The 23543-nt window shown below is 33.9% G+C and overlaps 1 protein-coding gene across 1 annotated transcript in view; it reads right to left on the reverse strand.

Moving 5' to 3' along the window:
• The window catches only part of KLHL1 (kelch like family member 1), a 393822-nt gene that overhangs the window by 81916 nt on the left and 288363 nt on the right, over positions 1 to 23543 (reverse strand). The window contains exon 7 of the mRNA XM_045978113.1: positions 9466 to 9690. Within this exon, the coding sequence (XP_045834069.1) occupies positions 9466 to 9690 (225 nt within the window). The remainder of the gene's footprint in view (positions 1 to 9465; positions 9691 to 23543) is intronic.

Below are 23543 nucleotides of genomic sequence, written 5' to 3' on the forward strand. Positions count from 1 at the left end.
TTAAGGAGGGTCTCAAATCAATAATCTACTTTTAACAGTAAGAAATAAAAAAAGAACAAACAACAAAAAATAGGATGAAAACAGAGAATAATAGAACAATCAAAAAAAAAAAAACCCACAAAAATGTCAGCTGGTTCTTTGAAAATATCAATACAATTGACAAATCTTTAAGTAGCTTGAACAAGAGAAGAAGATCCAAATGTCAAATTACTAAAATCAGAAATAAAATAGGGAACAGTAGTTCCTACCTTACAGAAACAAAATGGATTATAAGAGGATACTAGAAAGAATTGTATGTCAACAATTTAGATAATGTAAAGAGATGGACAAATTCCTAGAAAGCCACCAACCAGAGACTGTCTCAAAAAGAAATAGAAAATATGAACATATCATTAGAGTAAAGGGATTCATTCGTAATTCAAAAACTTGGTTTTACTGATGAATTCTACTAAGTGTTTCAAGAACTAACAGTAATCATTATATTCCATTCTATTCCATAAAATAGAAGATAAATGAACATTTCCCAACTCATTTAATGAAACAAGCATTACCTTGATGCTCAAGTCAGACAAAGATATCATAAGAAAACTACAGACCAGTATTCTTTATGAATATAGATGAAAAATCTTTCACCAAACACTAGCAAAGTGAATACAGCAACATATGAAAAGGATTATAAACCATGACCTAGTGAGATATTTGTGAAAAAAATAAGGTGAATTAACATCTGAAAATCAATCAGTGTAATACACTGTATTGTTAGAATAAAGGGGGAAAATCACATGGTCATTCTAATAGATACAGGAAGAGCATTTGACAAAATCCAGTATCTTTTATGATAAAACATTCAACTGACTAGGAATATAAGGGACTTCTTTTAACCTGATAAAGAGCACACACACACACACACACACACACACACACACACACACAATAGATAACATCATGTTTAATGGTGATGACTGAAACCTTATCCCCTTAGTTTAAGAACAAGGCAAAAATGTCCCCTCTTGCTATTTCTTATCAATATTGTGCTGGAGATTCCATCTATAGCAATAGGGAGAAAGGGGAACCCTCTCATACTGTTGGTGGGAATGCAAGTTGGTGCAGCCACTTTGGAAAACAGTGTGGAGATTCCTTAAGAAATTAAAAATAGAGCTTCCCTATTACCCTGCAATTGCACTACTTGGTATTTACCCCAAAGATACAGATGTAATGAAAAGAAGGGCCATCTGTACCCAATGTTCATAGCAGCAGTGGCCACAGTTGCCAAACCGTGGAAAGAACTAAGATGCCCTTCAATGGACGAATGGATAAGGAAGATGTGGTCCATAGATGCTATGGAGTATTATGCCTCCATCAAAAAGGATGAATACCCAACTTTTCTATCAACATGGTCAGACTGGAAGAGATTATGCTGAGTGAAATAAGTCAAGCAGAGAGAGTCAATTATCATATGGTTTCACTTATTTGTGGAGCATAAGAAATAACACGGACGACATGGGGAGATGGAGGAGAAGGGAGTTGGGGGAAATTGGAGAGCGAGATGAACCATGAGAAACTGTGGACTCTGAAAAACAATCTGAGGGTTTTGGAGGGGCGGGGGTGGGAGGTTGGGTGAGCCTGGTGGTGGATATTAAGGAGGGCATGTATTGCATGGAGCACTGGGTGTGATGCATAAACAATGAATTCTGGAACACTGAAAATAAATTAAAAAAAATTTTTTTAAAGGACCATATGATTTTTAAAAAGGATGTAAAAGTATTTCTCTTTGCAAATAACATGATTATATATATAATCATATATATATTAGATATTATTAGATGATACATGTATAATACATATATTATATATGTTGTATATTATATATATATAAAATTCTAAGAAGCTCATAAGAATACTACTAATAAAAATGTTCAGAGAGGTTTCAAGATACATGTTCAATGTGCAAGTGTAAATTGTGCCCATATACTAGTAATGAAATATCTGAAAATGAACATAGGAAAACAATTGCACTTATAATAATATAAAAAATAATAAGCAATTTAGTAATAAATTTAGTGAAAAGTACAAATAGACTTAAATAAAAAGAATGATACCCAATATCCATTGATTGGAAAACTTACTATTGTTAAGGTGGCAATGCTTACAAACTGATCTACAGATTTAATGCAATCAGTATCTGAATCCCTTACCTGAGAAACTGATCCTAAAATCTGTATGAAATGCAAGAGAATCCCAATAGCCAAAAAAATCTTGGAAAAAAAACAACAAAGTCAGAGGTCTCATACTACCCACTCTCAAAATTTCAATCACTAGAAAATGGCAGCAATAAAGATAGTATGGCACTGGCATAAGGACAAAAATAGAGGTCAATGGAATAGATTTGAGGTTCTGTAAATAAATCCTCACATTTAAGGTCAATTGATTTTTGACAAGGGTACCAAGACAATTCAATGGGTCATATGGTAATTCTATTTTTAATTATTTGAGGAACCACCATACTGTTTTCCAGAGTGGCTCTAACACTTTGCACTCCCACCAACAGTGCATGAGGGTTCCTTTTTCTCCACATCCTGACCAACACCTGTTGTTTCTTGTGTGGTTGATAATAGCCCTTCTGACAGGTGTGAGGTGACATCTCACTGTGGTTTGATTTGCATTTCCCTGATGATGAGTGATGTTGAACATCTTTTTGTATGTCTGTTAGCCCTCTGTGTGTCTTCTTCCGAGAAATGTCTGTTCATGTCTTTGCCCATTTTCAAATTGGATTATTTTGGGTTTTGGTGTTGAGTTGTATGTGTTCTTTATATATTTTGGATATTAACCCTTATTGGATATATCATTTGCAAATATCTTCCCCCCACTTTGTCTTTTTGTTTTGTTTTGTAGATGGTTTCCTTTAGACAAATACTGTATTATTTCATTCATTTGTGGAATTTAAGAGATGAAACAAATGAACAAAGAAAAAAAAGAGACAAGCAAAAATACAATCTCTTATATAGAGAGAACAAACTGGTGGTTTCCACAGGAGAGATGGGTAAGGGGTTGGGGGAAATAGATGAAGGGGATTAAGAGTATTAAGAGTATACTTATCATGATGAGCACTGAGTAATATATGGAATTGTTGAATCACTATATTGTACATCTGAAACTAATATAACATTGTATGTTAATTTTACTTGAATTAAAAACATAAGTAAATATAAAATTAAATTTAAAAAAAGATGATTCAGTGGGAAAGAAAGTTTGTGTTTTATACAATTTCTAACAAATGGTTCTGGGACAACATGCAAAAGAATGAAGTCAAACTGCTTCTATACATCATTTATAAAAACTGAAAATGAATTATATTCCTACATGTAAGTATTAAAAACTAATACTTGAGTTTTTTTAAGATTTTATTTATTTATTTGACAGAGAGAGAGAGAGAGATCACAAGTAGGCAGAGTCGCCAGCAGAGGGAGAAGGGCTCCATCCCAGGACCCTGAGATCATGACCTGAGGCGAAGGCAAAGGCTTAACCCACTGAGCCACCCAGATGGCCCCCAAACACAATACTTCTAAAAGAAAACATTAACATAAATTTTCATGACCATAGATTTGAAAAAAGTTTCTTGGATATGTCACCAAAAACATTAGAAATAAAAGAAAAAAAATTAGGTTGGATTTCACTAAGTTAGTAATTTTGTGCTTCAAAGGACACTAGTAAGACAGAATAGAATGTATAGGATGGGAGAAAATATCTGAAAATCCTATACCTGACAGAGGATAAGTTCAGAATAGATAAAGAATGACTAAACTCAACTATAAAAAAAAAAAAACTCAAACAAAAAATGGACAAAATATTTGAATAGAGATTTCTCCAAAGAAATAAATGGCAATAAGCACATAAAAAGAGTCTCAAAATTATTCACTAGAGAAATGCATATAAAACCACAGTAAGATACCACTTCATATATACTAGAATAATTACAATATAAAAGGAAAGAATAATAAGTGCTAGCAAGGATGTGGAGAAATTTGCACCCTCATACATTACTGAGGGAATAGAAAATGGCATAACCATTCTGAAAACCAACTGGCACTTCCCCTAAAAGTAAAATATAGAGTTGCTGTATGACTCAACAGTTCCACTACCATACATAGACCTAAGAGAAGTGAAAATATGCAGTATAGAAAAAATCCATGCATGAATGGTCACAGCAGTTTTATTTTATTCATAATAGTCCAAAAGTGGAAGTCATCCAATTTTTTTTTGTTTAAGATATATAAACATGATGTATGTAGCAAATTCTAACAATGAAATATTATTCAACCATAAAAGGAATGAAGAACTGATACATACTACAACATGGATGAACCTTGAAACAGTGCAGTTGATATAAAAGTAGCCATAAAAAAAAGGCAACAAATTGTATGAGTTCATTTATATGAAATGCCCAGAATAGGCAAATCCATAGAGACAAAAAGTAGATTAATTATTGCTAAAGGCTAGAAGGATGGGACAATGAAGACAAAAAGTAGATTAATTATTGCTAAAGGCTAGAAGGATGGGACAATGAAGAACAAGTGCTATTGGGTGGAGAGTTTCTTTTTACAATAATACAAATATTTTGGGGTTGGATAGGGGTGATAGCTGCACAACTATGAATGTACTCAAAAGCACTCAATTCTATACTCTAAAACTTAACTTTAGGGGCACTTGGGTGGCTCAGTCAGTTAAATGGCTGCCTTCAGCTCAGACTGTGATCCCAGGGGCTTGGGATGGAGCCCTGCATTTGGCTCCCTGCTCAGTGGGAGCTAGCTTCTCCCTCTGCCTTTCTCCTTGATCTTGCTCCCTCTTCTTCTCTCTCTTCCTGTCAAATAAATAAAATCTTTCAGTAAAAATAAAATAAAGCTTATCTTTAAGGTGTGTGAATTTTGCCTCAAATTGACAACTAAATCAACTAAAAACAAAAACAACTAACACAACTTCTACCATATATTTAATATACAACATGGTGCCTAGCATATAGAAAATCCATAATAAATCATAGCTCTTACTCTTTATCAATTTTTCCTAAAAAGACATAATTGCAAACAATGTATTGCAGTAATGTTTTACTCAGTTTTTTTTTAAAGATTTCATTTATTTATTTGACAGTGAGAGACACAGAGAGGGAGGAATATAAGCAGGGGGAGTGGAAAGGGAGAAGTAGGCTTCTTGCTGAGCAGGGAGCCCAATGTGAGGCTCAATCCCAGGACCCTGGGATCATGACTGGAACTGAAGGCAGACATCTAAAGATGGAGCCACCCAGGCACCCCTTATTCAGTTTTATATAATATAAAATGTGGTGGAGAAAAAGCATGATATCTAGAATTATGTGCTTCAAAGACATAAATGTCAAAATAAAACCTCTTAGCATATTGAGAGAACTGTGGTCTTAATTAGTTTAATTCTCTAGGCAGAAGCATTGCTCCCTTGACATCCAGACTTGATATGCATATAATTTTTCTATGCTATTTTATTCATCAGAAGGAGATTTCTTCATTTATTGATAGCTATGAAACTTTTTTTGTCATATAATCATCTTTAGCAACCAAAGAACTCATGTTCTCAAAAAAATAATGCAAGTTTTTTTTCTCAAAAAAGAATGCAAGTTTTGTTTTTCCTATATAAATCAAGGGAGGAAAAAAGCTATATATTCAAAAGACTTGGATTTTTATTTTATATCTATATTTTTAAATTTTACTTTAGCCTATAACTTCTAGTCACTTGAAAGTTGAATATGGGATTACATAGTCAAATTTGTAATTTCACTCTATATCACAGAATATGTACTGATTAACTCTACAGAAAATAAGACAGGACATTCTAATTTCTTCTGAACAAATAAAAAAAAAAAAACTAGCACGGAAGGCCGTTAATCTACACTCAGACCCAATCCTGGGCATTGCATGAAAGTGAGAGTTACGGTGTGTTTTTGAAAAGTAGACGTCAGGACTGTAAAAAATAATTAGAGAAACAGAACAACAGTTGTGACTTACTAGTGAGACAAAAATTCATGGCACTACCCTAGGGGAATATTTTGGAGGGAAAATTTGATCTGTGCTCTTTCAATGTAGCTAAAAGAAGAGCTACTGCATCTTATACACTGCATGGCAGTGGTGGAGTAGCACCTATGAAGAGCTTGAAATAATTGGCTGGATGATGTCAGGATGTCATCAGAGCCCAGCTTAGAGGAAGAGCTGTTAACAGCTCTTGCTGGCTCAGAATTTTCTCTTCCTATCCATGCTCCCAATCCTATAATTAGGGCATCACAGATGAAGAAAGGCTCAAGGATATTTGTGTGCAAATGAAAGTAATAGATGTGTCCCAGAGCGTTATGTGATAGGAAGAACAGTAGATAGGTTGAGCAAAGTCAGTTTGCAGGCTCAGGGCTCCACACCCTGGCATAATTCCCCCATCCACTCCTGAATGTTTTGGGAAGACACAAAGAATGGCATATGCCTTAGCCAAAGTATCTGATAGATCCATATGACTTAAAAATTATAGTTGAAAATAGAGTTAAATATTACATATTTCAGTGGATTCAACTACTATTAAATAGAATTTGAAGAGAAGGACAAAGAAAAGGCGGAAGAAAAAAATAGATATGAGGAAGAAGAAGAGGAAAAGAGAGAAGAGGAGAAACAGAAGGAGGACACAAAGGACTAACAGGAGAAAGAGAAGAGTAAGAAGAGAGAGAGCTTAGAGAAGGAAGATGATCACATTAAAGTGGCAGATAGGAATTTGAAATAGGCATAATAAATCGCCTCACAGAGATAAGGAAGGATTTTAATGTCATGGAGAAGAAAGCAATTATAGTGAATTACCAAATAAGAATAATGAATATGTACAAAACAAAGTTGATAAAGATTAAGACATCAATACATGGGAGAAGTACCATGATGCACACAGATTAAGAACAATTTGGAGCACTAGATGGTAAAATTGGCCATCAGGAAGGGATAAAGGGAAACATATAAAATTAAACTTGAAAGATATGATGGATTAAATAAGATATACCAATATCAATGTAATTGTAGTCCTTGGAAGAAAGAAGCTAAATCAAAGGTTGATGTGTTATATTGAAGGAACAAGAATCTTAGACCAAGGAGTTTCACTGCATTTGAGTATGACATAGAGTGATGAACTTCCTTAGATTCAACTGATGATAAGGAATGTGATTGATCTTAAAGAAAACATTGACCTTCACCAGAGAACACATGTGTCTTGTGTCACTATCAATCTGGCTTCAACTGATTGGATTTTGGATTAGCATCCAAGTTGAAGGTAGTTTTCTGTGTACTGGGTATTGCTAGCAATCTATGAGGCACATTGAGATGAGGATTGTGTCCAGACATGATGTCTATCACTAACTCAACAAGATCAGATCTTGAATAGTATTGTAGAGAATTTTTTAAAAACTGACAGGAAGCAATAATCACTTGGAAGTAAAACAGAGAGGAAATCAGTGGCATGAGATATGGAGGAGAAGTGATCCACTTGATAATGGAAGTGAAGCAGAACAAAAAACACAGAACGAGAGGCTGAGGCATGAAAATACTGACTACAGTTGTTCTGGGGGTCACTAAAACTTATGAGAAATGCTGCATTACATTTCAGACATTTGTGATAGTTATTAAACTCATATGATTTGCTATACAGCCTTACTTCACATGGACCTTTACAACAAACTCTTTAGACAAACTAAAAGACAATATCCAAGGTTACTACTTTGCCCCGCCTTGATACCAAAAATACCAGAATCTGTATGATAGTATTTTGAGGCAAACCATTATCTCATACACTTTAAACACTTGAAATTAACACCACGTAAGATGTATTCTTGGTAAAACATTTTGAGGTATGTTCTCTTGGCATGCAAATAACCTGCATAATTGAACTTCAATATACCTTAGTAGAAAAGAATTGAATTGTCTAAAACAAAAAGGGAGAAGACATTAAATTCCAAAAATTCCAATCCAGAGTGCTTATTTTCTGTATTTCACTCCAACAGAAATAATTAGATAGTGAGATAATAAAACAACACATACAGCTTTCACATGGATATAAAAACAAATATCCTACAATATATTTGAAAAAATCATATAAGAAAACTTTCATACTCATGAATATTACCTGGAAATTCACATTTTCCATATTATGATTGGGTTCCATGTGGTTTAAGTAAATTTTATGGTTTTAATTTAAAGCACAGAATTTTAAAACTTGAAATGGTCTCACACAACTATTACTATTTCTTAATTTAATAATGACTCATGTGAAGAAAAGGGAAGTAAACTAGAAGATCAGAAAGGTAAGTTGCTTTAGGTCAGAACTCTTTTACTTATTTTTTTTTAATTTTGCATAGATTGATGGTAGAGTAGATAAGAATGGGAAATGTGGTGCTGAAGACTTCAAAGTTGAACTGTCATTAATATGTTTTTTTAAATGATCTATAATTTTCCTTGTCAATGAATGTCTAAATCAGTGGGTTTTCAATTAAACCCTGATACGTCTCTAATGTGTAGATTCTAAATATACAAAAGACACTTATTTGACCACCTGACATATTTCTGGTCTTCAAAAAAACTAATTTGCCCTTCTCTTTATAATCCTCATGATGCAAAATACAAATTCAGAAACTGTTAGTCATTATTACATTCCTCTTTTTCAAAAATATGTATAAGACTTTACAATTTACACAGTGATTTCATATTCATTATCATCACTAGATTTTTATCTATTTAATAACTTTGAATTGGTGGCAAATCAGGAAATTGAGGGCTCATAGCTTAAGTGCTGCCCTCAAATCATGTCAATAAGATATTTTCAAGAGGCACACCCAGATCTTCTGAATCCCAATATAGTTCTCCCCATCGCCAGGTTACTCCATACTATAAATCAGTTGAATCCTATATTATTGACCACTGGTGCCAAATGAGATGTTACCCTTTCTCTAAACCTTTCTCCAATTGAGTTTTCAAGGTGGAATTAATTACATGCAAAAGTATGGTTAGGCTTGTCTATCCAGCAATATGGGAATGAGCTATCTCAATTTTAACTTTTTCTCAATGATCATTAACTATTTCTACCTCTGGGCTTCATTACTTTTGCCTCTCCTTGGTAGTTCTACCTCTTTCTTTTCTTTCTTTTTGTTTTTTCTTATTGAACTTTACATAGTGTATGAATGTCATATGGTGAAAATTTTGACGATAGCTTGAGGTTTACTTATTTTGGTATCTTCAACATCTTTCTCTATAGTTTAACACACACTGATCAACACAGGAAAATGTCATGAACTTAAAAATGCTCCACATAAGCCCATGATTTACCTAAAGTTAATGATAATTAATGATGATAATACTATATTTTAACATACATTTTCACTATCAATAAATGTTCTAAAAATGTTATCAGTAAAGTAAGAGATCTTACCTAGACCATGCCTATGTGTTGACATTGGTGGTAAGACAGTCCAGGTCTTGGTTTTGGGATTGTAACATTCAACAGTGTTCAATGTCTTTAAGCCATCTCGACCTCCAATTACAAAGAGTTTGTCATCAATAACAGCCACACCAAACTGCAATCTCCTGCCGTTCATCATTCCTGCCTGGATCCACAAATTTGTTCTGAGGTCATATTTCTCTATGGTTGTAGCTCCTGATAAAACACAAAATCAAATAGTCACCATTTACTACTAATTCACCATATAACCTGCCCAAGGCAATGTACAAATTAAGATGTGAAAAACATTCTTGTCACAATTAGTTTTCTTAGAGAAAATGTGGCAGAAAACCAAAGGGAATAGTAATTTACATTATTTTCTCTTCTTGGCAGGCACTATATATATATAATTTGTTTGTAGACACATCTATAATTTGTTTGAATTACATAATGGTCTCATGGTAAACTATTGATTCAATAGAATAATTGTTGGTCATGCCACGATCTGTCCGTAAATTTTACAAATTCTTTCTATCACTGTTTGCCATTAAAAAAAAAATCTTAGTATAATTCCTGTATAATTTCTGAAAGTGAAGATAAATGAATAAATTCTTACGTTTCTTTTAAAATTTACTTTATGATTTAAGATAACAAAACCTTTTATTTTATTTTATTTTAAAGATTTTATTTATTTATTTGAGAGAGAGCATGCACAAGCAGGGGGAGGGGCCATGGGAGAGGGTGAAGGAGGCTCCCTACTGAGTAGGGATGCCCAGTGTGTGGCTTGATCCCAGTACCCTGAGATCATGAGCTAAGCCATAGGCATATGCTTAACTGAATGAGCCACCCAGGTGCCCCAAAATAAGAAAACATTTAAAAGTCAATTTGAAGTTATGTAAACAAATGTCAGCTTTGCTTTTTAAAGTCTTCTTTTTGCATCTGGGGAATAGCTTAATAGAATTTAGAGGCATACAATCATTTTCTATCATTATCAATCATGTTACAATCTCTAAATAAAATAGCTTATCTTTCATAAAAGCTTTTTATACATAAATTTGAGAAATGAAATAAATCTGATAGCAATATAAAAATTGAAAGAAGAAATAAGTTAAATTGCTGACTAGATATGTTTTCATGGATTCATTTACACATTTCAATTAAAAATGTCTGCCTTAAACAAATTCACAAATGTTTATATAACAAGATATAGCTAACAAACACTAATCATGCTGTTCAGTGTTTGGTCTTAACGTTCAGATTTATGTTCACCAGAGTTTTATCTTCAATGATTAGATATCCTTACAAAGGGAGTCAACATACTTGTGTACTTTAACTTACTCACTAAGGATCTCTTTTACTTGTAATGTAATAAAAGTTTACAAACTAGGGAAAGCATTCATCAGGGGGACTCATTTGCTGTTTAGAGAGTAACCAGCACTGAACTAAACAAGTATGAACAGCATGGTAGGAGAAGTTTTGCTGATTGAAGTAAAAATGACACAATATATACTCCATTTTTATTCAAAGTAACAAAGAAGTAATAATATAGGTATTAGGTTAGATGCATTATATCTGTTTTTTAATGTTATTAAAAATGAGCTAATTTCCAAATAACTAAATATGAAGAATTATAAAATTATTATTGTTGGAATAAAATAAATTATAATGTTCATAAAAGCTATTTATACTATTTAGTTACATAAGAAAAATTATTTAAATAAGTGTGCTTATTTTATGCTTAAGTCTATTTACTATATTTTATATTTAATGTTTTATTCAATGATGAACAAATCAAAATTCCAAGGTGAACTAATTTGTTGAATAATTTCAAAGTCATCTGAATTCTCAAAGCTTGATAGCATTGGGATTTCATGAATGCCTAACTAAAAATTAAGTTATATGGAAGTACCTCTCTCTTATGACTAATCTTGACAAGTGATAGTAGAAGTAGTAGAAGAAATAGTATAACCTAATCCTAATGAACCCAGTTCCATGAGACCCATATTTTGGTGATATAGGTAGGCAAGAAAGTATGCATATAGGTATAGGTAGGCAAGAAAAACTGCACTTTTCATAATGTCCCAAACCTTGGTCAAAATCTTTGCAGAGAATTTGAGGTCTATTTATCCTTCTAAGAGGAAATAGTTGGTAATGTGTGAAATTAATGGCTTCTAAGCAACCAAAAGGGTTGTTATTCAAAGGGGAAGTGAATATTTGATCTGAGTTTCAAAATTGTATCCAAACGAGCTAGATACAACTTAAATCCCAACATATGGCAGGATTTTTTAGTGTTTATAGTGTTTATAATTTTTATAAATATAATTGTAAATATATAATTTATATAATTTAATATATAATATAGAATATATACAATTAATATACAATATAATATATAAATATATAATTTATATAAATATAAAAATATAATTTTTATAAGGTGTTTTTAACTTTATAAATATAGTTTATATTTTTAGTGTTTATAGTGTTTTCCCTCTAACTGAGTCCTCAAAGGTAACCTACTCATTTTATCCTAAAGTTGTTATGTCAGAAATAGAATATATCCTTGTCTTCATTTTTCAAATTAGACTGTTTTAATTTCCTATGGTTCCTATGAAAAATTACCTCAAACTTAGTAGGTTAAAAAAATGGACTCGTTTATTATCTTACAGCTCTGGAGGTCAGAAGTTAAAAATAGGTCCTACTGTGCTAAAATCAAGGAGTTCACAGGGGCTTTAGGGAAGATGTGAATTTACTTTCTTATCTTCCACAGGTTATCCGTATTCCTTATGACCTTTTCTTCCATCTTCAAAGCCAGCAACATTGAATCTCAGACATTGATTCTTATGGTTACACTGGGCTCACCCATATATAATCTGAGTTAATGCAGACTATTCCTATTTAATGTAGAATAGTCTGCTTAAAGTCAGCTAATTAGTGTTAGCTAAAATGTGTAGCATAACTCAAAAGAATATAAAGCAATTAGTAAAATTTCCTAACTAAATGAAGTTACGTAATTCAAAGATAAATCTCATTCTTGGCATATAGAATAATATGAAATAAAATGGCAGCTATTTTTGAGACTATATTTATGGTATTGAACTACATATATTTCTGTATATTTTTAGATACTTTATAATTTACTTAACATATACTCTGTATTAGGTAAGGGCAAGGTGCCTGGCCTTTAAAATAATATAAAGTTTTGATGTTGCTTTATTTGAAATAACTCCTGAAATATCATTTTCTGTAAAAAGTAGTCATAACATCAAGGGAAATCATGACACATATTATTCAGGATTACTTAACATATTATGCATGTCTTATTGAAATATGGTTGTTAAGTCAATATTGAGTAAAGGGTTTTGAGTAGACTTAAAAATAAGATAGTAACATTAAGATAGTATTTAGTGAGTACTTCTTATACTCTAAGAGATTTGCATTTAATTTTTTAAATTCAATTTTATTTTTTCAGTGTTCCAAGATTCATTGTTTATGCACCACACCCCGTGCTCCATGCAATACATGCCCTTCTTAATACCCACCACCAGGTTCACCCATCCACCCTGCTCCAAAACCCTCAGTTTGTTTCTTGGAGTCCACAGTCTCTCATGGTTCATTTCCCCCTCTGATTTACCCCAGTTCACTTTTCCTTTCCTTCTCCTAATGTCCTCCATGTTATTCCTTATGCTCCACAAGTAAGTGAAACCATATGAGAAGTACATTTAATTTTTATTAAAAACTGATGACATAGGTATTATTATTATTATGCCAAATTTATAGAAAAGATGAATCAGCGAAAGCTTTAGTAAAGTGCTCAGTATGTCTCAGATAATAACTAGTGGACCCACAATATTAACCCAACTCTAGAACCCACTCTGATAAACACATCTTTTCACCACTTAGCCTGGTTATAGGACAAGTTAATTGCACTTAATATATGCTGAAGGCAGAGTTTTATAAATGCCCTTTCCTGAGATTGAATGACCTATTTTCCAGAACCTGGGAATGTGATAAGAAATCACTCCATTGGATTGTTATGCTGTCACAGTTCACCTTAATCTAGGAAGATAACCTGGTCACATGAACCCTTGAAAATGGGAGATATTTCTCTGGCTAGTTGCAGAAAGAGGAGTCAAAGAGATTTGAAGCATGAGCAGGACTTGAGCTGGTGGTTTGAAGATGGAAGGAATACAGGTGACCTCTAGGTGACCAGAGTGTCCCTCACCTGACAGCCATCAAGGAAGAAGTGCCTCAGTTCTACCACAGGAAACAAATTCTGTCAGTAGTCTGAAAGAGCTTGGAAAATGGCCTCCAGCTCTGGATGAGAGCACAATATAGCCAATACTTTGATTTTAGCCTTTTGAGACCTTGAGCATATAATCTAGACATGCTATCCTAGATTTATGACTTACAGAACTATGAGCTAAAAGATGAGGGTTGTTTTAAACTACTGTTTGTGGTAATTTGTTACAGCAGCAATAAAGTATAGTTTGTTTTAAATTTGCATTTTTAAAAATTTATTAAGTATTTGTTTTCCAAATTGAATAAACATAACATTGTATTAGATATAATGCAAATACAAAAGTATTTTACTCATGACATGTCTCAAAATATCAAACTGAGAAAAAGTGCTCAAGATATTATCTGGGTCTCTTTAGAGTTGTTGATTATACAGCCATATGTGATTAAATTGGGAACAATAGGAATTAATATTTGTACCTTCCACTTTGGCATGACTGATAGCAGGACTTATTCCAAAGTCTATAATTCAAATAACTTGAGCAAAGCACAGAATAAAACGATAATAGTTTTCTTAACTGACAAATAATGTCACAAAAAAGCTCCTAGAAAGAAGATAAAGCTCCTTTATTCAACTCAACAGAAAGGCCCTCAGGTCTTCTCAGAAAACCTTTGTACTGTAATTCTAATGCCACATTAATAAGCTCAGTTACCTGACTCACAAGATTTTTTACAAACCAGCAAATGAAAGTGAGCTGGAGCAATTGAAAGCAGCAAAAACTGACAGTGAGGGAGAAACCAGAACAAATTATGTTGTTTTAACTGAATAGAACACTCATTCACAGCTATTAAACAAAAAACACTTTTTTTTTTGCCTAAAGACTTTAGCACCAACACTGACAGTGATCTTGATGTCATCAAATCATTCAGAAAAGGTTAAATTATGTCAGATGTATTCTTTTTAAGGAAGTAATAAATATGGAGAAGCATAATGGAAAAATTTTAAAGCAAATATTTTTTTTTTTTTTTAGGATACTTCAATATAAAATTTCAAGCTTTAAAGAAAATAGCAGTATAAGGAATGACTTATTTCTTGAATTTTTCATGGAATAAGCTTTTCATTGACTTTCATGTGTCTAGATGCTTATGAAAAATATAGCTTTGGGATAACATTCTTACACATATAAAAGATATCACTGCAGGGAAAATATTTTTCAAAGGCAAATAGGTCATTACTTTTTAGGTAGTTATGTTTTATAAGGATGGGATTGTAAACATTTCCTAATCATCATAATAATTTCATATGTGCCAAACAGACCAACAAAATTCCTCATTTGTCCCTTTTTTAATTATAAGCCTTTTAAAAGTGGTAATAGACTGATACCCAGCTATGAATAGAGATAAAAATGTAAATATTTTTCATTAAGTTTAATACTAGATTTTGAGGTAGATATATAAATTTCAAAAATCTAGCATTATATTTAATTTAAACTTATTTCAATCAGTTCAAGAATTCCAAAAGATACCAACTGTTTTATTCATAGCCAAGAGAAACAAAAGTATGGAACATAAATTTTATTCTTTATTTTATGTAATAATCACCTTAAAAGCTAAAAATTATTACCATTAAAATCTTAGAAAAAAATTAAGTATTTCTAGAATTTGGCAAGTCAGATAAGCAAATGCAAAAATCGGTGTAATTTCTTTAGAAAAAATTATATTCACCTAGATTGTGTAAAGAACCTATTTAAAATAACACCACTAAAAGTGAGTTATTTAAAAATCAGCAAGACAGATGCCAGACTTAGATAAAGAAAAAAATTAAAACTTTGTTGAAAGATGCTAATTTGAATCAATAGAAAGAATCATACTAATTTAAATAAGATGGCTTGTTTGCAGAAATGTGAATTATTATCTTCTATGATCACAATATGATATTTGTACAAGGTATTTATGAACTTTTGCTTGTATCACTCTGCAAATTCAAATATAAATATTAAAAATACACTTTTTAAAGATTTTATTTTATTTGAAAGAGAGAGAGCATGATGAGAGGGGAGAAGTCAGAGGGAGGCAGACTCCCCACTGAGCAGGGATCCTGATGTGGGACTCGATCCCAGGGCTCGAGGATCATGACCCGAGTCAAAGGCAGTTGCTTAACCAACTGAGCCATCCAGGTGCACCTAGTGATTTTTTTAAAAAGTGCTTTATGACAAAGGAAAAGAGCTGTATTCATGAATTGGAAGTGAAAGCCAGAAATAACCCTAATGCACTTGATATTTATAATATAATAAAAAATCTGTCTTAATCAATGGAAAATATTTTATTATTAAAAAAGGTTTTTAAGGGGCACCTGGGTGGCTCAGTGGGTTAAAGCCTCTGCCTTCAGCTCAGGTCATGATCCCAGGGTTCTGGGATCGGGCCCCGCATTGGGCTCTCTTCTAGGTGGGGAGCCTGCTTCCACCTCTCTCTCTCTGCCTGTCTCTGTACCTACTTGTGATCTATCTGTCAAATAAATAAATAAAGTCTTTTAAAAAATAAATAAAAAGACTATGGGCTCTGAAAAACAACCTGAGGGTTTTGAAGGGGCAGGGGTGGGAGGTTGGGGAAACCAGGTGGTGGGTGATAGGGAGGGCACGTATTGCATGGAGCACTGGGTGTTGTGCAAAAACAATGAATACTGTTACGCTGAAAAAAAATTAATTAATTAAAATTAAAAATAAATAAATAAATAAAAAGGTTTTTAAGATAATTAGTTATCCTTTAGAGAAAAATAAACAAATAAACTTGGATTCCTGCCTTACTCTTCATACAGGAATGCACTTGGGATGAACCAGTGACTAAAGCCCAGGATACAAAGCCACAGAACCCACCAAATGGTTCTTTTCTCAAGATCCACACACATTAACAGAGACAGGGAGATTTTAAGTAAATTGTCCTGGATTATACTTTACTAAAACCTTAAATGTCCCAGAAGATAAAAAAGTAGGAGATGAGTACTGGGTGTAATACACAACTAATGACTCATTGAACACTACATCAAAAACTAATGATGTACTATAGTTGGCTAATTGAACATAATAATAAAAAAAAATTAAAAAAACAGGTGATTTATTTTTACTTCTAGGTGTACTTCAGATCAAATGTCCATGAGGTAAAACTATATGACCCAGAAGTTAAAAAGTAAGTGTATATATATATACATATGTATATATACATATATATATGATTACCAATCATCTGAATAAAAATGCATCAAAATGCACAAAATGCATAAAAAATGCACAAAAAAGAAACAAAACAAAACAAAACAAGACTGAGAACTAACGAAAACTTTTTATAAATCTAGCAAAGGGTGAATTTCCTTGATAAATAAAAAGGCTTTAGAGATCAAGAAGTAAATTAGAAACATTAAAATAGTGATATGATAATGATATTAGCAGGCTATTAATGGGAAAGTGATATGAGTAACATGTAAATATCAAGAAAATTTAGTTAAGCTTTCTAATAAATAACCTTATTAGATTTATAGCAGATTTAGAAAACGAATAATTTTGACATTGACATCAAAACTAGCTGTTTGACATTAAATTGATGCAGAGTGTGTGTGTGTCTGTGTTTTGTGTGTGTATAATAAAATATATAGTAAATTTAGGAAATGGGGAGAATTGAATTTTTATTTGTAATTTCCTATTTTAAATATTTTTTCATAAATGTGTCTTAGCTCTGTAACTGAAATACTAATTTCTTTTTATTTTTTTAAAAGATTTTATTTATTATTTGACAGAGAGAGAGATCACAAGTAGGCAGAGAGGCAGGCAAAGAGAGGGGGAAGCAGGCTCCCCGCTGAGCAGAGAGCAGAGAGCACCAAGCGGGGCTCCATCTCATGGCACCATGACCTAGGCCGAAGGCAGAGGCTCAACCCACTGAGTTACTCAGGTGCCCCTATTTTCTTTTTAAAAGAAGATTTTGATGAGGGTGCCTGGGTGGGTTGGTTGGTTGAGCAACTGTTTCCTGCTCAGGTCATGATCCTGGGGTCCGGGGGTCGAGTCCCACATCGGGGGTGCCTGCTCAGTGGTAAGCCTGCTTCTCCCTCTGACCCTCTACCCCTTGTGCTTTCTCTCTCTTATTCTTTCTCTCAAATAAATAAATAAAATCTTAAAAAATAAAATGAAAGCAGCTTTTGCTGTTGCTAACAATGACATAGGAAAGAGACTTAAAAAGATAATCCAAAATTGTAGTTATTATTTTTATCACTATTGCTTAGCTATCTTTTTACACAGAGCTCATATATTAAAGTAACCTTATAGCAAAAGTACATATGTATAAAGCACTATTACAAGTATAGTTTTTTCATTTTTAATACATACTCATTAAACATAAACTCATTTATTTAACATTTTCAAATTGAATATTTATTTTCACAACTAACATTTGCCAAAATGAACCAAGTCCTTGCTATTTAGATTAGTAAGTACCCTATGACATAATTAATACTTCCCATATAATATCTATTAGAATTTTTCTAACCTTTGTTGAAAATGTGGGTATCAGTGAATGAAAGGAAAAATGAATGTCATGACAATTGGATTCTAGTCTATTACTGATTGTATAATAAAAATACCAGTCACTGAAATGCATTTTCATAAGTATAGTAAAATAACATGAGATCTTCTTTTTTTTTTTCCTTAAAGATTTTATTTATTTATTTGGCAGAGAGAGATCACAAGTTGGCAGAGAGGCAGGAAGAGAGAGAGAGAGGGAAGCAGGCTCCCTGTTGAGCAGGGAGCCCAATTCGGGACTCTATCCCAGGACCCTGAGATCATGACCTGAGCCGAAGGCAGCGGCTTAACCCACTGAGCCGCCCAGGCGCCCAACATGAGGTCTTCTTGATCTCCATCTAAACTACACAACCTTGGGAAATATATTTTTGCCTTTTACCTAAATGAGTACCCACTTTACAAAGATGTATTAATTGAAGACTCTCTGTGATCTCCTGATATTTGCTCATTTAAAGTAAAGCCTTATATTATACCACATTAAGTGAAAATGTAGCAACTTCTACTTATCTTTAAATCTCTTACTTCTCTAAATAAATAAATAAATAAATAAATAATCTCTTACTTCTCATTCTCTGTAAATCTCTATCATAGAAGTAACTTAAAGTAGCCCTGAGGAGTCCTTCTTTGCCAGGAAAGAGCCACACATTGGAGAACTAAGATCTGGTTTGTATGAAACATATGTACAAACACACACAGACTTATTCCCCTTGGATCTGCAAAAGGAGACTACATTTAGAAGACAGATGTATTTATTATCATTTGCTGTATATTCACAGGAAAAGTGATCAAAAAGAATGTACTGAGTGCCCCAGAATTTATGTTTATGATAGGCATTTTATCATAACACCCTAATTTGTTATTCAATCCACATTCAGAGAAAGATCTATAGATGTACAGTGAATTGACTCAAGTTCTCTGACTACTAAAAGGAGAAGTAAAGTTATAATCAGATTAAATTTTGAAGAATTTGACTTACAGTTTTAATCCTGGTTCATCCTCGGAAGATAGACCAAAAAAGTTACAACCAAGAAACCGAAAGAACATAACCTATTAAAGCACTAAGCTTTCTTTCCGAGTATGAGGCTATAGAAGGAGACTTTACTGACAAGTGATTCACTTTTCACCAGAAAGAGCCTCCTTTCACTCTTCAATAAAGAACACGGCTTCCACAGACTCTTAATTCTAGAAAACAAACGGTTGGTCATCAGGGCAGGGGGGAAGTGGGGAGATGGGGGTCAAACAGGTTATGGACATTACAGAGTGCTCTTGTGGTGGGCACAGTGTTGAATCACTCTACTGTGCAGCTGACGCTAATATAACACTGTATGTTAAGTAACTGGAATTAAAATAAAAACTAAAAAAAAAAAAAAAAAAAAAAAGAGCAGTACTTCCAGGGCTGAAAATCCTTGTCCATAGGCTCCTTGAGAATGATATAAACAACAGAATTTAACCGAACACATAAGCATCTCTGAATTTAAAGAATGTTAAGGAAGCCAATGCTTTGACTTTACTTTGTTCTTCCCCCAAGACCCTCAGGCAAGTATGGTTCTCCCCTTAGGAGAAGAATAAATGAAACAAGATGGGATTGGGAGGGAGACAAACCATAAATGACTCTTAATCTCACAAAACAAACTGGGGGTTGCTGGGGGGGGGGTTGGGAGGGGGAGGGGGTTATGGACATTGGGGAGGGTGTGTGCTATCATGAGTGCTGTGAAGTGTGTAAGCCTGGCGATTCACAGACCTGTACCCCTGGGGATAAAAATACATTATATGTTTATAAAAAAAAAATTGGAAGGGGAGGCAAACCATAAGAGACTATGGACTCTTGAAAAACAACCTGAGGGTTTTGAAGGGGCGGGGGTGGGAGGTTGGGGGAACCAGGTGGTGGGTAATAGGGAGGGCACGTATTGCATGGAGCACTGGGTGTTGTGCAAAAACAATGAATACTGTTACGCTGAAAAAAATAAATAAATTTAATAATAAAAAAAAAATAACTGCTAGCAGCCTACTAAGTAGACGCCTATGCCAGAAGACAATTGTTTGTATTTGAAAAACAAACTGGGCTGAGGCTAACATGACGTTATCCATAGTTTTGAGTTATTTCTATAATTTTGTGCAGACTGATGACCTTGAACTGGTAAACCTCCAATGGTATACTTCAAGTTCAAAGAAAATGTACTGAAGTAGAACCAAAGTGACTGAATGAAGTTACTGAGGCTGACATCAAGTAGGGCAGTACTCAGAGGACAAAGATGAAAGAATAAGCTTTCTCCCATTATATGGCTTTTCTTCAGAAAAAGTCATTCAGTATTTTAAAGTTACTTCACCCACCTAATTGCAAATGCTCAGGTTTCTCTGACACAGAATTGTAAGTGAATCATTAATGATTACTATCGAGTTAAATGCTTTAAAAATTATCCAGTTGTAGAATTGCAGTATTTAAAAGCTGTTCTTTTTAAAGCTCTTGATAGTGAAGCTTGTCCATCTCAAGCCAAGGAAGTAAAAATCAGGTCAAGATAGTTAATTCCACCCATTTAATTTTCTATTTTTCCTTTTTAATAATGCTTATATTGATGCAGTGTGATGAAACAAATTCAGGATAAAATAACTTGGTCAAGTCCTTTGAATAATTTTATTTAATAATTTTATTCAAGTCCTTTGGATAAAAAAAGACAAATATAGGGGCGCCTGGGTGGCTCAGTGGTTTAAGCCGCTGCCTTCGGCTCAGGTCATGATCTCAGGGTCCTGGGATCGAGTCCCGCATTGGGCTCTCTGCTCGGCAGGGAGCCTGCTTCCCTCTCACTCTCTCTGCCTGCCTCTCTGCCTACTTGTGATCTCTCTCTGTCAAATAAATAAAATCTTAAAAAAAAAAAAGACAAATATCAGGAGCTTATCCCTAAAGTTAGGTAGTTTAATTTTTAAAAAATATATGAAAATCCAAGGCACACATTAAATATTTAAATGCCATAATAATATGTGCTCTATAATCAAATGATTCAATAAAAAAAACCTTAAGGAAATTAAGGTTTTTATTTTATAGTTAAGAATTAATGCTTCTCCCTCCTTTAAGGTTTTTTTTTTTCCCATTTTATTTATTTTTTTCAGTGTAACAGTATTCATTGTTTTTGCACAACACCCAGTGCTACATGCAAAACGTGCCCTCCCTATTACCCACCACCTGTTCCCCCAACCTCCCACCCTGCCCCTTCAAAACCCTCAGGTTGTTTTTCAGAGTCCATAGTCTCTTATGGTTCGCCTCCCCTCCCCCTTTTTTAAATCAACATTCTTCTTATTGGTTTCATTAAGAAAATTTTATTTCCGTTCACATGAAAGATGTAGGGAGTGCTGTCTGATCGATTAGACACCTGGCTGTTAATGAAAATAACTGACATGGGGCTGCAACTAGGCCGTCAACGAGGAGGCAATGAAAACATGTTGAAATAAAAGACTATACACTCAGTCCATCGTGATCTAAGAGAAGAATCACTGCTCCTGTGATCTTGCCACCAGTGTATTTGCTGAACCTTTAGCCTCCATTTATCATTCACAGCTGTCATGTGTGAGATGATAAACAGAATATATAATACTTCAATTTTTTTATTATTTTCTCTCTTTTACCTCCAAAGAATATCTATTTGGAAAATTCTCAGCTTTTAACCTTCTGCTCACTCTTTCTTTGGAACTAAAATAGCTGACCCTTGAACAACACTGGGTTGAACTATGTGGGTCCACCTACAGGTGGATTTTTCTTTTTATTTGACACAGTACAGGACTGCAATTGTATTTTCTCTCTCATGATTTTCTTAATAACATTCTCTTTTCTCCAGCTTACTTTATTCTAAGAATACAGAATATAATGCACATACAAAATTCATGTAAATTGACTGTTTATGTTATTGGTAAGGCTTCTGGTCAACACTGGGCTATTAGTAATTCAGTTTATGGGAAGTCAAAAGTTATATATGAATTTTCAACGGTGCAGGGGTCAGTGCCCCAACTCTGCCATTTTTCCAGGGTCAACTGTATGTAGTCTCTTATACATGGTTTCCTCTAAGCCAGAAGAACTTCTGCTGGCCAGCTATGTTCCTGTAAATAGGAAAGCACACTGCGATTGCTTTGTGTCAAGAAGAGAGCAGTGCCTTTCAAAGATCTTAATTCCCCTTCAGCCAAAGCTAAAGAGGACTGCTGCTTCATAGACTAATGCCTACAAGAACGACCTTGCAGTGGCCATCAACCTCACACCCCAACATTTTAGTCCTATTTCTCTGTATCGAGCAGCATGATTCTAAATATCTCCTCAAATACAGACTTAGCTTTGCATGGTTCTGATATGCATGAATTTCAGTTACCATGGTTTAGATAAATAATACTAATCCCCCAGCAGATTTCAGATACCGCAATATATTAACAGCGAGTAATTATGTAAAACACAAACTTTGCTTCTAGCTCTTTAGTGCACAAATCACTACTTAAGTAACAGATGTGTATCAGGATCTGTGACCAATCACGTCTCTTCTCTCCAAGTCTGCCAAGTGATTGTTCATTGCATTTCTGTTATTGAGTTCATGCACAGGCTCTTGTGTCACCTTTTTGTCTCCTAGTGATAAACTCACTGTCGTTTAGAAGGGGGGAAACAAGGATAATTGAAGAGAGAATTGCCTAACAAAGAGGTGAGTGGAGCATAAAGTGAAATTACAGTAGAATCACAGATTTTCATATCCTGTTGGTTGTGGATTGCCTCTGGAGTCCTATCCCCATCCTATACTTTTTTCAGTTCTGGGCTGCCCATGCAAGGGCCATGCAATCTGAGCTTGGTCTCAGTACCACAAAGAACTCTCTCAGGCAGATAAGCAGGGAGACGAGGACGTCACTTGTGGTAGAACATTGTAAACATGCACAGAAACTATCCATTCGACCTGCTGATACCTTAAAGGTGGGCCAAGGGAATGTGGCATTTGGCACTACAAGTTTCCTGCAGATACTGTAGAGAGGTTTATTTTCTTCTGTAGGTGGCGTTGGAAAGCTTTTTCTATAAAGGGCCAGATAGTAAAAAATGTTGTCTGTGGGTCTCCTTATGGGTCTTTTTGTTGTAACCATATGGTTATTATAGAGTGAAAGCAGCTATAAACAATCTGCAAACAAATGAGAGAGGCTCGATAAAACTTTATAGCTACTGAAATATGATTTTCACAAAATGCAAATATTCACAAAATGCATCACTAAATATTATTCTTCTTTTCAATTCTTATAATGTAAAAACCAAAGCCA

This window comes from Meles meles, chromosome 14 (genome assembly GCF_922984935.1).
Source record: "Meles meles chromosome 14, mMelMel3.1 paternal haplotype, whole genome shotgun sequence".
In the NCBI taxonomy this organism is placed as follows: domain Eukaryota; kingdom Metazoa; phylum Chordata; class Mammalia; order Carnivora; family Mustelidae; genus Meles; species Meles meles.